The sequence below is a fragment of the Oryctolagus cuniculus genome, chromosome 12 (assembly GCF_051225735.1).
Source record: "Oryctolagus cuniculus isolate XC-2025 breed Fujian yellow rabbit chromosome 12, ASM5122573v1, whole genome shotgun sequence".
NCBI lineage: Eukaryota > Metazoa > Chordata > Mammalia > Lagomorpha > Leporidae > Oryctolagus > Oryctolagus cuniculus.
In genome coordinates this window covers 21,929,673-21,944,472 of record NC_142878.1, presented here as the reverse complement: position 1 = coordinate 21,944,472, position 14,800 = coordinate 21,929,673, and the positions used below count along the sequence as shown (strand labels likewise).

Sequence of the window (14,800 nt, the reverse complement as noted above, 5' to 3'; positions counted from 1 at the left end):
CTCCCCCTCGCCGCCCGCCGGGCCCGGGGATCCTCCCCCGACTCCCCCCGCGAGCCGCGCCGCCGCCCGGGTTCCTCTCCCCCCCGCTCGGGCGCTCCCTGCCAAGCCCATGATGTAATGGTGTATGTTAATCAGTAGCATGTGGGGAGCTCCGGCTCGGGCGGCTCAGTCCTCCGCCAGCCGACGCCGGAGGCAGCAGCAGCGGCCGCGGCAGCGCCCGCGCCCGCGCCCCGCCGCGCCGCACTCTCCCCGCGCCGCCCGCCCCGACGGCATGGCCCGCGGCCCGCACACCGGGCGCGCCCAGCCCCGCTGAGTGCCGCCGCGGCCCCGGACCCGCGCGTGGCACCCCGAGCCGCCGGGATGAGCCGCGCCAAGGTGAGCGCCCTCTCTCTGCCGCCCGCAGCGGGCAGACCCTCTGGTCGCTGGGGAGTCGCGGGATGGTCCCCTTCCGCTGGAGAAGTTGGGGGAGCCGGGAGGCGGGATGCTGGGCGCCGGGCACCCCTCGAGAGCACAGCCGCTGGGGCTCTCCTCCCCGCCACCCGCGCCACCGCCGCCAGATCCAAAGAGAGGACTGGGGGAACCCCCGAAACCGAACTTTTTGCTGTCGTTGGGGGGCGTGTGCCGACGGCTGTGCTCCACATTCCCGGCCGGGCCGCCCGGGGAAGCAGTAGTGCGGGCACGGGCTGTGGGCGCGGGGCGTGCGCCTGGGGCCACGCCGCCTTCGGCCTGGGACGCGAGGGCTAGGCTCTGGGCCGGACAGCTCCGCCCGTCGGCGACGGCGGGGCAGAGTGCCCGAAGCACACACGCGCGTGCACACACGCACACGCACGCACGCACCCGGCCGCTCCGGACCGAGCAGGCCCGGGAGACCGCCCGGCTGGGCTGGCGCGGCGCGGCGCGGGGGAGCCCGGGCTCCAGGCTGCGCTGCCGCCCGCTGGGCGCGCAGCTCTGGGTGGGGAGAGTTTATTTTTGTCTCTAGCTGCTGCCGCGGCTGCTCACGGCCTAAATCCAGAGGGGCGCCTGGCGGTGGAGATGCTGGCTGTTGCTGTAGATGGAGCTGCAGCCGCTCGGCTGCTTCTTCGGGAAGAGGAGGAGGAGGAGTGGGAGGAGGAGGAGGAGGAGGAGGAAGGAACCCGGGCTGCCGCTGCCTCCGCCTCTGCTTCGCATTAGCCCTCGCCCCCACGCCCGCGCCCCTCCTCAGCCGCAGTGCAAGTTTTGTGCGCCGGGAAGATCTGTTGCTGGTGCCGGCGTTCGCAGGCACAGCCGGAGGCCGCCCGGGCGCGGCGTGCGCGCAGCTTCAGCCGTTCGCCGCGGCAGCAACAGGGAGCCGCGGGGTCTCCTCCCGCAGCTGGGAAGGAGGCTCCGCGCCACCCCCCCGGGCGGGAATAGCCCGTCGCCCGCATCCGGGCGCGAGGGGACGCTGGAATCCGGGCGAGCCGCCTCCGCGGGCGCCCCCGCGCCGGCCCCTCCGAGCGCTCGCCCCCCGGCGCGCTTCGGGGCTGGCCGAGGTCTCACTGCAGCTCTCTCTCTCCTTCCAGTGGTGATCGCCGCTCGGGAATGCGGGCGTGAAGGGTCCGCGCTGCCGCCCAGCGGGGGAGGAGACCCCGGGACGCCGGAAACCACCACCGCGAAGCCGCGAGAAGGGGGAAAGAGCATTCTTCATTCAGTTGTGTGCCTTGAGAGAGATTTTTTTTTAAAAAGCAAGAAAATCATTTTTTAAAAAAATATATAAAAAAAGAAACATTTCCGCGCCACCGTCCGTCGCCGTCTCCGGGGCAGCCAGCCAGCCCCACCGGAACGCAGCGGAGACCGGCGGAGAGGGGCGGCGCGGAGGCAGTACCTGCAGCGTGCGGCGCCCGAGCCACCTTGGAACGGGCACGCGTCTCCCGCGGCCGCGCGGCTGCGGCGCCGCCAAACTTCGGGCCGGGCCGGGCCGCGCCGCGCGCACGGGGGCGCCAGGGGGGCTCTGCCGAGCGAGCGCGGCTCCCGAACCATGATGTTTCGCGACCAGGTCGGGGTGCTGGCGGGCTGGTTTAAGGGCTGGAACGAGTGCGAGCAGACTGTTGCGCTGCTGTCGCTGCTCAAGCGCGTGAGCCAGACCCAGGCCCGCTTCCTCCAGCTCTGCCTGGAGCACTCGCTGGCCGACTGCGCCGAGCTGCACGTCCTCGAGGGCGAGGCCAACAGCCCGGGTAAGTGCGCGGCCGCCGCTGTCCCGCCCGCCGCCCCCCTCCCCTCCCCGCTCCCGGGCCGCGGCCCGCGCGGAGACCCTCCCCCCTCCCCCCGCGGCGAGCCCCCGGCACCTGCCCCCTCCTGCGGCCGCGTCGGGCACTCCTGGGTCCCTTCCGTGTGGTCGCCACGGTAGCATGAATGATTGATTTTTCTCTCATGCAGCTTCCTGAGAAATAAGTAAGTCAGGTCACGTAGAGTCTGGATTTTCTGGGCTTTTTTTCCCCCTCTCTTTTGGGCAGCGTGGCTCGCTGGATTTCAGCAACACGTGAAAAAAGCCGGCCGGGGGCTGCCCTCTGGGAGCCGAGCTTGGAGAAGGGAGGACAATCCAGTGTTGTTATGCGCCCCCCCCCCCCAAAAAAAAAAACACCCCGCCGTGGAATTCTTGTTGAGAGCTTCGGCTTCAGGAACTGTGCAGGGGACACTACGCACGGCTAGGACGGCACCTGCAGCGGGCTGCGCTGCGGTTACACCTGCCGGTCCTGGTGGGCCCCACGCGGAGCTTATGGAAGGGGGGTCGGGGAGAGAGCAGGCAGGGGTCGGGTTCCTCCTTAGGTCTCCTTCGGAAACTTTCCGGAGCAGAATTACCTCCTGCTACCCTGCTGGCATTTGCAGACACCCCAACTAGTGTGGAAAGTGCACACAGCTTGACGTTTTGCTTGCACGGCTCGGCTCGTGACAGACTGAAACTCTGTCCTGGGGGAGGGGCCGAGGGCTGCCCTGGGTGGGGGGCGCAGGCAGCCCCCAGTGTCTGTGCAGGGAGGAGAATGCAGGGTCCTCTTCCAGCTGTTCCGTGTTAGGGCTGAGAGCCTCGCGGGCTCAGCGGAGCGCTGGGCTGCCATTTGGTGATACGGTCTGGTCCTGGGCGGCAGGGCCCGCGGGACACTAAAGGGAGAGCGCCTGGCGGGCGGGCGCAGGCTGAGAGCCGGCCTCCTCCTCCCCTCCCCTCCCCCTCTCCGGCATGGCGCTGCTCCTGGTGTGATGCTGAAAACCCTAGAATGGGATGCTTCCATATATAGAATCCCAGGGTGGAAGTGCCTGCTGGAAATTCTCACAGGCCTTTTCCTGACCAGACAGGACTGCACCCAAGGCCCCGCGCACTGCCAAGTACGGATGGCCACCCAGAGGGAGAGCTCATTCAGCCCCAGCCTGGGGGCCCCCAGCTGCCACCCCCGGGTGTCCGTGGCAGGGCCCCCTTTGGTTGAGCTCCACGTTTATAAATAGCTGAAGGACTGGCCTCCTCCTGAGGGGGTGGGAGCAAACTGCAGTCAGTGCTGACCTGCTGGCTGTGCTGCCTCCTCCTTAGTGTCCGCCGCTAGCCTGGGTCACCTGCCTGGTTTTGCTTTCGCAGGCTTGACAAACAGGATTACATAAACTTTTGCGTGTTATAGAATGCGGAGGAATTCTGTACAGTTCTTCACCGTGTGTGCGTGGCCTTGCTGCTTTAGGGGCTGTTGGCACACGTGACGGTTATTCCCGTGTTGCAGCAACAGTTTTGAGCCTGGAGGAAGGGCGAGGGCCTTTCCCCAAACAGCAGCTGTCAGCTTAGGGAGTAACGCCAGTGGATGTATGGTGTTGAAAGAAGTGGTTTCGTTTAAAAATCTCGTCATCCAGTAACCCAAATTGGATATCTGTGAATTACTTTTAAGTCATTGGGTAAGTTTCTCTCTCAAAAAATGTTTTCTGTACTTTTTTGAATATGACACTACTTATCCATGCTGCTATGTCATGCACATGTCTAGGATATAGAACCATTGCGTAAGATCATGTTCTCGATTGTTTTTTCTTAAGGTTTATTTACTTGGAAGGCAGGCTTACTCAAAAAGAGAGTTCTTCCATCCACTGGCTCACTCTCCAAATGGCCCTAGTGGCCAGAGCTGGCTCTCGGTGAAGCCAGGAGCTGGGAACTCCATTCAGGTCTCCCACAGGGGGGCAAGGGCGCACACACTTGGGCCAACTTCTGCTGTATTTCCAGGCGTGCTAGCAGGGAGCTGGATCGGAAGAGACCTAAGCTGGCATCCACATGGGATGTTGGCAGAGTGCTGGCCCCTGGATTGATCTTTCAACTTGCATGGAAACCTTTGTACTTGTTTGCTATGGCTCAAACAGAAATTCATCAGGGAGGACCTGTGGTGGTTGGGTTTACTTTTAAAGTATGAGGATCATCAAAAGCATCATGATTTGTCTTCACGTAGCTGAGTCTGTAGTGTGGCCTTCCTTGTCCGAGTCAGGAATCAGCCAAGAACCAGGAAGGGGGGTGGGGAAATGTCCACTTGGCAGCCAGAAGGGACGGCACCAAAGTCCTGGAGAATACTTCAGGCCCTCTCTCAGACTCTGACTTTAGACACGAGTCTGACTTAAAAAATTGTTTGCTTGAGAGGGAGGGAAAGATGGAGGGGAGTGGGGAGAGAGAGAGACAGACACAGAGACAGAGACAGATCTCCTGTCCACTAGTGGTTCACTCCACAAATGGCTGCAGCAACCAGGACTGGACAAGGCCTGGCTCAGAGTCAGTAGCTGGAAACTCAGAGTCTCCCACGTGGGTGGAGGGCCCCAAGTATTTGAACCATCACCTGCTGCCTCCCAGGATACACAGTAGCAGGAAGTCGGAAGTAAGAGTGGAGCTGGGACTGGAACCCAGGCACTCCTTTATGGGATGTGGGCATCTCAAGTGGTAGCTTCACTGCTACACCAAATGCCAGTCCCCTAAATTTATTTTTAATTAAAAGAAATCTACAGTGTGTTAGGGGTAGCACATTTAGACTGCTGTAACCAGCAGTGAAGCAGGATTCCTGATAGCCCACAAACGAGGACAGACACAGGAAAGCTATAACTTCAGACACAAAAACTGGGGGCAGAAGCACTGGAGGCTGGGGAACATTGGTAGGAACCTTGGTTGACCCTGTGGACATCACTGTGTGGTAACAGAAACCAGTAATTACTACTTACCAGTAATAACATGGAAACATGAAAAGGATACATTTTTGGACACAGTCTTTAAGAAGGCAGGGAAATGTTACAATAAACTTTGAAAATATTTACACCCAAGATAATTAACCTCCAAAGCTGTTTTGGTGTGTAAAGCTCTTACCAATTCAGAAAACCAGGCTGTGCGGAATGACTCATTCGTTGGATGGCTGAGACTTCCTGTACCAAAGTCATCTTGTATCATTTAGTTTATTTTGTAATCATCAACGAAGTGTGTGCGTGCGCACACACACACACACACACACATCTCTTCTAGTGTCCAGAGATGTCAAAACTTGGTGAACGGGAACTGGATTGCTCTCTGGGGCTTGATTTTGGTATAATAAAGAGATTTAATTAATGATAGTGTGAACTTGGCTCTGCCTGCTGCAGGGTAGACTTTGAATAGATTTACTGTGTTCTTAAACATGGCTTATTTGAGATCTGTGGCCTACGTTTTGATACTAACTTTTTGTTCCCTTAAATCTATGGAGAATCCAGTGATTCGTGGTTTATCCTTTGTCTCGGGTTCATGGTCATCTGAGATCCAGAGAAAATGGTTGTATCTGTCAGTTCCTATGGATTTATTTCTGTTTTTCTGTTTTTTTTTTTTTTTTTTTTTCACTTTTCTCTTTCATGTCGGGGGGCATTTTTTTTTTTTTTTTTTTGACAGGCAGAGTGGAAAGTGAGAGAGAGGGACAGAGAGAAAGGTCTTCCTTTTGCCGTTGGTTCACCCTCCAATGGCCGCCACGGCGTGTGTGCTGCGGCTGGCCCAACACGCTGATCCGAAGGCAGGAGCCAGGTGCTTCTCCTGGTCTCCCATGGGGTGCAGGGCCCAAGCACTTGGGCCATCCTCCACTGCCTTCCCGGGCCACAGCAGAGAGCTGGCCTGGAAGAGGGGCAACCAGGAAAGAATCCGGCGCCCCGACCAGGACTAGAACCCTGTGTGCCGGTGCCGCTAGGTGGAGGATTAGCCTATTGAGCTGCAGCGCCGGCCTCGGGGGGCATTGACTGTGGTCACCTTTCTAAGTAGGAGCTCAATTCCAGCACCTTTTCCAGCATAGATAAGGACCCCTCAGCTCCCAGCCTGGGTTAATCTAGAGACTTCGGGGCAGTCTCACTGTGTGGGTCATTTGATACCTGCAAATGCCAAAAATGAATCCCCTGGCTTTATCTGCAGCTCCCCTTCAAGAAAACTAGGTTGTGTGGAATCATTTATTTATGACTTGGGTTATTTGGACTTGAAATATAATTCTCAGTAGAAACAGTGCAACAAATGGAATTTCACAAGTTAATCCACAAAGCCTTTTAACTTGCCGCATAGTGCATATTTTGCGAGAAAATTGCGTATGTTTTTAGTAAATAAATGGCAAAAAAAAGTTTGTTGCTCACTTCAATTCAAGAGAAAAGATTATCTGAAACACTGGTGCTTGAGGCAAAAATAGTGGTGGGCATGTGTTGTCTTTAGAGGGTGAACGTGTTGGCCCCACCATTTTCGGGATTTGGGGTTTCTACATTTCAGGGGTGGCGTCAGGTTTTCCTGATGATATGGATAGTAACTCATACCTGGTGCGTGACAGGTGCTCTCCGTGGTGGGTCAGTGACCAACAGAGTGTCACAGGTGGTGGTGCCTGGACATGGGACTAGGACGTGTGAGGGGAAGGGCCCAGGGACATCGTGGACCTAGCGGTGGACTGCCTGGCGGAGCTGGGGGAGACTTCACTGAGGAGAGGGGTTGGAATTCAGTCTTGAAGGGTGACTGGGAGTTGGTTCAATATGTAGAAAGGATTGTTGAGCGCAGGTCAGAGGCATTTTCAGAGAGAAGGAATAGTGTTGGTGAAAAAGAGAAAGCACATTGCTTTGTGAAAGGGGCTGGTTGTGTGCAGGAAATGATGAGTTCAGAGTGGCTGGAAGGATGTCACATGCCGAGCTCTGAGGAGCGGGAAGTAGAAACAGAAGCGATGGGTGCAGGATTTTGCCAGCTAAGGGGTTTAGAGCTCATCCTGCAGAGATAGAGGTAGGAACAAGTAGACATCTGGGCAGGGGCATATTGAGGGTGTGGAGGGAAGAGCAAAGGAGCTGAAAATTAAAAGGGTTGTGTGTGTGTGTGTGTGTGTGTGTTTGTTTGGGTAATATGAGGTAATGCGTGTGTGTCTGGTGCGTGAATAGTATGGAGTGTGTGGTATGGTGTGTGTGTACATTTGTACACTTTCAGGAGAAAGTTTATCTGTTATGTGCCGTGGTCCTGAGAGACGGCAATGGGAGAAGTGGAGCAATTTGGTTTAGATGGTTTCCACTTTGGCCACTAGGTGGCATCACCATCCTAGAGCAGCTGGGTTGCTGTCAATGTTGATGTTCTGAGAAGGAAGGACTGATAGGCAGAGGAATGCCCAGGTGGCCATTTGTTTATATCTGTGGGACAGCATACATTATAGAGGATTGTTAGGGTAGAGATTTTGAAATTAGACTGGGATAGTCAACTAATTGCTAAGACTCTGTTTTCCTATCTAAAATGGTGATAATAAAACCGTGTTACTGTACAGAAGTTAACATTTTAATGATCCATTGAAGCCCTCTTCTTTTTTATTTTTTATTTCAGACCTACTTATTTTTATTTAGTTGAAAGGCAGAGTTACAGAAACAGAGAGGGAGAAAGAGAGATAGAGAGATCTTCCATCTGCTGGTTCACTCCCCAAATCGTCACAACAGTCAGAGCTGGGCCAGTCCAAAGCTAAGAGCCAGGAGCTTCTTCCAGGTCTCCTCATGTGGGTGCAGGGACTCAAGTACTTGGACCATCCTCTGCCACTTTCCCAGGCACATTAGCGGGGAGCTGGATCAGAAGTGGAGCAGCCGGGACTTGAACTGGTGCCCATATGAGATGCCAGTGCCACCGGCGGCAGCTTTACTTGCTGCGCCACAGCGCTGGCCCTGAAGGTCTCTCCTATTCCTCAGGTATGAAGTTGCTATAAATGAGATCTTTCTAAGTGATCAGATGTCTTTTCACTTAATGGGATCTAAAGGAGACTGGGGATGACTTGGAACCCCAGAAGAATCTGAGCCCACTGTGCCCTTCCTACTATGGTTTTGCCATGTCGATCTACTGTCTGTCGTGTTGTATCCTTAAAAATGCAGCTCTAACCCAGTGTACCCAACTTGCTTGTCAACATTTTTCCCTTCTGGTGATGAATGGGCGCAATGACTTAGTTGAGTGACATTTGCTGTATGTCACTGAGGGTGCTGTGGGTCTCTTGGGCTCATTCTGCGATGATGGGGCTGTTGCGAGTGTGAATTGTGGCCGGTCAGGCACGGTCAGACTGTGCCATGAGCACCTGGATGTGGTCATTTAGCGTGGTTGCTCAGAGCTTCAGCGAGTGAGTCCGTGTTCTGATCTGACCCCATCCCGGCCCGCAGAAGGCTGGCAAACTTCACTGCAGTCAGATTGCTTTGTGTATGTTTTCAATACACCAGCAAGGCGGGGTGGGGGGAACCAGGGTGGGAAGGGCTGAGAAGTAGCTGAAAGCTTCCCAGTGCTTCCTGCAGAAGGGTAATTCTCAAGAGGATTGGCTCCGGCAGAGCAGGGAGAGCACAGCGCCTCCCTGTGGCCAGAGGGAGAAAGGTGGGGACTTCTGGCCATGGGTGAAGTGCCTTATGTACATAGCTCATGGGCCAGGAAAGGGGCTGTGTGCATAGAACCGGGATAAACCATCAACCTGCTCTGAGTCTTAAGCCTCTTCCTTCCTTCCATCCCTCCTGCTCATTGCTTCCCAGGCCTCTCCAACCTCATTCAGCCCTCATAGATGAAGGAATGGGGTCAAATGTCTCCTGAGCTGTTTGTTATGTCCGTGGCAGCTGCCTGAGGTGGGAGTCTCCCGGAGAAAGCAGACCTTTCAGAGCAGAAGCTGGGAGTCCACTCGTGGTGAGCTGCTCAGGGCTTGGGCCTTGCTCTCAAGCTTACGCCAAGAGCCTGTTGCAGCTCAGAGGAAGTAGCCTGGGCTGGGCCAGGCAGAAGCTGGGAGCCAGGAATTCAGTCTGGGTCTCTCACATGGGTGGCAGGGACCCAAGAACTTGAGCCATCACCTGCTGCCTCCCAGGGTCCAAATGAGCAGGACGTTGGAATTGGGAGCAGGGCTGGGACTGGAACCCAGTCATTTAGTTATGGAACATCCCAGCTGGCATCTGGAACTCAAGGCCAAATGCTCTGCCATGAACTGGCTGCTTATATGTCGGGCGTGGGATTCCTTGGCACTCAGAAGCTGGGTCGAGGGTCCCCTCCCACCCCATTTTGTGTATCAAGGTTTTAATACAGTTTTCTGGTCTTAGTTTTCTAGGGGAAAAAATAAAATCATTTAGTGATTTTGTTTACACAGTAGATAATACTATTATAATGGTGCCTGTCTATGAGTAGCCAGCAAGAAGCTACGGCACCTGTTTCCTCAGCTGAGCTGGGTGCTCTGCCCAAGGTGAAGCTGGGGTCATGAGTCCTGTCCGGGTGCTTACAGTCCAGCTGTGGGGGTAAAGCTGATGCACGAGGAGTAGTTGCTAGATGCTGTGTTCTGATGAGAGAACCACACTGAGCTGAGCGAAGGGGAGAGAGCAGGGTGGTGGGGCAGTCTAAGGAGCTGAATGGCAGAAATGTTGTGGCCTTTGAAACAGGTGCCTTGAGGCTCATGCGATTCTTGCCTTGTTAGTGCTGCTACTGCTGGCTTCGCGAAGGAAACCACAGAGGGGAACTCTGCATGTGCCGGCTACGGGGCAGGCTTGCTGGGCCTCAGATGGGTCTGAGCAGGTTAGAGAGAGGAGCATGAGGCCAGCTGCCTGCCAGAAATGATGTCTTGGTGAACGGAAGAGGGGGCATCTGTGGGGCAGGCCAAATGCTCATGATTTTAAAAAAAGATTTATTTATTTATTTGAAAGGCAGGGTTACAAGGAGGCAGAGGCAAAAAGAGAGAGAGAGGTCTTCCATCCGCTGGCTCACTCCCCAGATGGCCGCAATGGCCAGAGCTGGGCCTATCTGAAGCCAGGAGCCAGGAGCTTCTTCCAGTTCTCCCATGTGGGTGCAGGGGCCCAAACACTTGGGCCATCTTCTACTGCTTTCCCAGGCCATAGCTGAGAGCTAGATCGGAAGTGGAGCAGATAGAACACGAACCAGCTCCCATATGGGGTGCCGGCACTGCAGGTGGTGCCTATACCTGCTATGCTGGCTCCTCATGTATTCTAATGTATTTATTTATTTATTTGAAAGTCAGAGTCAGAGAGAGAAAAAAGAGAAAGAGGATGCATGAGAGCACGCTTCCATCTGTTGGTTCACTCCCCAGATGGTTGCAGTAGCCAAAGTTGGGCCAGGCCAAAGCCGGGAGCCAGGAATTCCATCCAGGTCTCCCACATGGGTGGATGGCAGGAGCCCAAGTACTTGGGTCACCTTCTACTGCTTTTCCCAGGCCATTAGCAGAGAGCTGGGTTGGAAGTAGAGCAGCTGGGACATGACCTGATGTCCACATGGGATGTCAGCATTGCAGGCAGCAGCTGTACCTGCTACGCCTCAACACCAGCCCCCAATTTCTCATGTATTTAAAGGTAGGAAAATCAAATATCTGGTCACCGAATATTTTCATCCACCTTAAGTGTCCATAAAATTATAAGACCTGGTGAGTTCTCTTGGCTCCTCCCAGTAGGATACTGTGATTAGCACTAAGTATTAAGCAATAATATCAAAAACACCTCTAGGAAAAGTCTAGCTTTTTTCAGAATTTAATGTGCACGCACATCCCTAGGGGACATTGCTCCTGAACACTGTGACTGAGGGAGCCTGTGGCGGGGCCTGGCCTCCCGCCCTTGTGCTGAGCTCCGGGGACTGTGTGTGCTGCAGGTCTGTGTGCCATGCCTTGGGGCAGTGGCTTTCAGGCTTCAAGCGTGTGTACCAGGAGACCTTTGTTTGCAAATGAGAACTCAGTGACAGCTCCTGGGAAGTGGGTGCCTCCCCAAGTCCCAGTCCTTGACTGACCCAGGAGCTCCGCCTGTGGCCATGCACAGTGGTGTCCCCAGGCTCTGAGATGAGACGGTGACAGATCTATGGCCAGGAAAGCTGGGGTAGAGTTGGAATCTTCTCAGTTCAGGGCTCTCCCACCAGCTCAGGCTCCATCCAATGGCACTAGCCTGGCGGAGCCCTCATTTGGGGCTAGATGTTAAGCCAGTGCAGACAGCTCAGGTGCTAAGATGGAGGTGCTAGGATCCCTTGCCTTTGACCCACTGGAACTTGCTGCTTGGAGAAAGGCCTTTTTCTGGGACCCCTTACAGTTTCAGGGTGGCTTCTCATGCAGAGCAAAGCAAGTCTGTCTCAGCTCTGGGCCAGTACCTCTTTGGAAGTGGGGAGCATGGAGAGGTTCAGGGAGTGGCGTTTCTGACATACGTTGTGGTCACTCCCAGGTGGTACTGTGCTCCGGACTCCACAGGTACTTTCAGGGTTTGCTTTGGACAGTCATGGACTGTTTTCCTCAAAGAGGGTCCCGGGGATGCCCGTGTGTTTCATGCGCTGGACTCATTGACTCCGAAATCTTTTTAAGTTTCACTTACACAGGTTAAACACTGAACTTGGCAGGTGGTTTATTTGTGTTTTGACGCTCGGTCACTCATTCGAGCAACTCGACTGCCACTGTCTGCAGGCATCCACTGCCAGGTTCTTGGCACTCTCTGTCCCAGCAGGAACGGAGTGTGGGGCTGAGGCAGGCTGAGCTGCGCTGCCGTGGCGTCTCCCCCAGCCTTTTGGATGTGCCCCTGCCGGAATTTCCCGGCATTCTTCTGGTCAGTGTCCCATGGAAAATGAGGCTCCAGGAAAGATTCGGTTATTTTTGCTGAGGCTGTGGACTGTAAAGTTGAACTGGAAAGAGCAGGAATGTTAATTCCAGAGACCGGATGGGAGAGAGCTCTTCCTCCTTCCTTAGTGTACTCCCGGAAAGCAGTCATGGGAATTTCTGCGGTGGCTTAGCCGGAGCTGTCAGTGGATCTTCAAGAAAGTTCATGGAAAATGCATATCAAAGAGAAACTATGTATGGGTTTCAACAAATTTGCACCAAAATAAACATTTATTAGTTCCATTTTCATCAATTTTTAAAAAGAGTTTGTTTCTTTATTTGAAAGGCAGAGTGATACAGTGAGAGGGACAGAAAGAGAGAGAGAGAGAGAGAGATGTTCCATTTGTTGTCTTACTCCCCAAGTGCCTGCAAAAGCCAGAGCTGGGCTGGGCCAGAAACTCCAGCAGAGTCTCCCCCATGAATGGCAGGATCCCAAGTTCTTGGGTCATCGTCTTCTGCCTCCCACGTACATTAGCAGGAAACTGGATCAGAAGTGGAGGCATGGGGCTGGCACTGTGGCGTAGCAGGTAAAGCCACCACCTTCAGAGCCAGCATCCCATATGGGTGCTGGTTTGAGTCCTGGCTGCTCCACTTCTGATCCAGCTCTCTGCTATGGCCTGGGAAAGCAGTGGAAGATGGCTCAAATCCTTGGGCCCTTGTACCCTCATGGGAGACCTGGAAGAAGCTCCTGGCTTCAGATCGGCTCAGCTCTGGCCGTTGTAGCAATTTGGGGAGTGAACCAGTGGATGGAAGACCTCTCTCTCTCTCTCTCTCTCTCTCTCTGACTCTGTGTCTATGTAACTCTGCCTTTCAAATAAATAAATAAATCTTTAAAACAAACAAACAGAAAAAGAAATGGAGGCAGGACTCGATCCCAGGCACTCTGATCATGGGATGCAGGCATTTCAGGCAACAATTTAACCTTTGATGCCACATATCACTCTCTGCGTGAACTTTGTGAAGTTCCCTTATATACTGAGCACCCACTGTATTCCAGGCACCTAACTTTGTATACATTATCTCATTGATTTCTTCCAAGCAAACCTAGGATATGAGCTGGCAACTGCCAGGGACCTAAGAACCCCTGCAGGTGCCTCTCCATGATAGGGACTTCCATCTGTTTGTTTAGCAAAGAAGCTATGACATCACGGGTGACAAAGTCCCTCCTGACCTTAAGATTCTTTTGTGAATCAGGAGTAGAAGGGGGAGAACAGGCCTATCAGGAGCAGAGGAGGGAGGGGGACAGCCTGAGCCAGTAGATGGGTGAGTGAGTGAGTGAATGGGTGGTCGCATGAATAAGGGGGATCTGGAAAAGCATCTTCAAATTCTTTCCAGAGTTTCCTTTCTGTATTTTTTACCTACTTGGGCTGCAGATTTGTGACTTTTTTGTTATGAAATCCACTTACAGAGAAAGTTTCAGTTATTTTCTTGCTAGGCAGTAAGGGGATCTTGGGTCACTGCATTGATGTTTAAGAAAAGCTCAAATAAAAAAAAAAGAAAAAGCTGGAATGAACTGAAGTGACTCTTGTTTCCTTTGGGTCACCACGAGTCATGGTAAGTGCCAAGTATGTCAGTCACTTATTAGCACAGTTCACTCATAATTACAGTCTGAATCTCCAAATCTTTTTTGGTCTCTTCAAGTAGTTCTGAAAATGACCATAGGATATTCTTTGGTGATGAGAATTCCCTTCCCTCTACCACTTCCTCATTTCCTTCTTCTTCTTCTCCTTCTTTTTTTTTTTTTTTTTTAATATTTATTTATTTATTTGAGAGGCAGAGTTACAGACAGCAAAGGGAGAGACAGTGAGAGAGGTCTTCCATCTGCTATTTTATCCCATAAATGGCCACAATGGCTAGAGCTGGGCCAATCCAAAGCTAGGAGCCAGGAGCTTCTTCTGAGCCCAGGAGCAGGGGCCCAAGCATTGGGCTATCTTCCACTGCTTTCCCAGGCCATTAGCAGAGAGATGGATTGGAAGTGGAGCATCTGGGACTCGAACCAGCTCCCATATGGGATGCTGGCACTGCAGGCAGAGGCTTAGCCTACCATGCCACAGTGCCAACCCCCCATTTCCTTCTTTGTACTTTCTGTTTGCTGGGCACCATGCAGCTAGGTACATATACACTGAATACTATCTCCAGGAACTATTGTTTGTGATCATTAAATGCAGTGTTTTGCAATAACTAAATAGTGTGCTTATCACCCGAAGTCTAGCGCACAGAAGGTGCTTAAGTGGTGTTTAAGTTATACAAATCCCACAAAGTAGACCTTATTTCCATTTCACAGAAGAGGAATGATAAACTTACAGTAGTCAGAAATGTGTCTCAGGCCACCTACCTGCTTCTAAGCCCGCACTGAATGCTTACCACCGAGCCAAGGGTCTTTTCCCCTTCTTAGGCGTTTAAAAGAAAAACCGGTTCAGGATTGTTAATAGTAATCTTAATTATTCGCCCTAACATGTTATATATTTAGTCTCAGGAGAAGTCTTGTTAGTGTGTCTGTTTTGGTAGCCTTTTTCTCCATCGTGTTTTAATACGATGGAGCAGGATATGCTATCTCCTTTTTTCCATTAAAAGCTTAAAAATTTTTTTAAAAATAATTTATTTGTTTGAAAGGCAGAGAGACAAGGAAGGAGGAGAGTGAGAAGGAGGGAGGAGAGAGAGAGAAAGAGAGAGAGTGAGTGAGCTCTTCCATCCACTGGTTTACTCCTCAAATGGCTGCAGTGGCCAGAGCTGTGCTGATCTGAAGCCAGGAGCCAGAG

At 53.3% G+C, this 14,800-nt stretch overlaps 1 protein-coding gene across 2 annotated transcripts in view; it reads left to right on the top strand.

The window, feature by feature from the left end:
* Positions 1–169: 169 nt before the first annotated feature.
* The window catches only part of SAMD4A (sterile alpha motif domain containing 4A), a 226,632-nt gene continuing 212,001 nt past the window's right edge, over positions 170–14,800 (top strand). The window contains exons 1-2 of one of the 2 annotated variants that reach the window (XM_051822872.3): positions 170–375; positions 1,539–2,189. In XM_051822872.3, coding sequence (XP_051678832.1) covers positions 1,994–2,189 — 196 coding nt within the window. In that variant the 5' untranslated portion in view covers positions 170–375; positions 1,539–1,993. The remainder of the gene's footprint in view (positions 376–1,538; positions 2,190–14,800) is intronic. The other variant, XM_008269681.5, reaches the window with a different exon arrangement.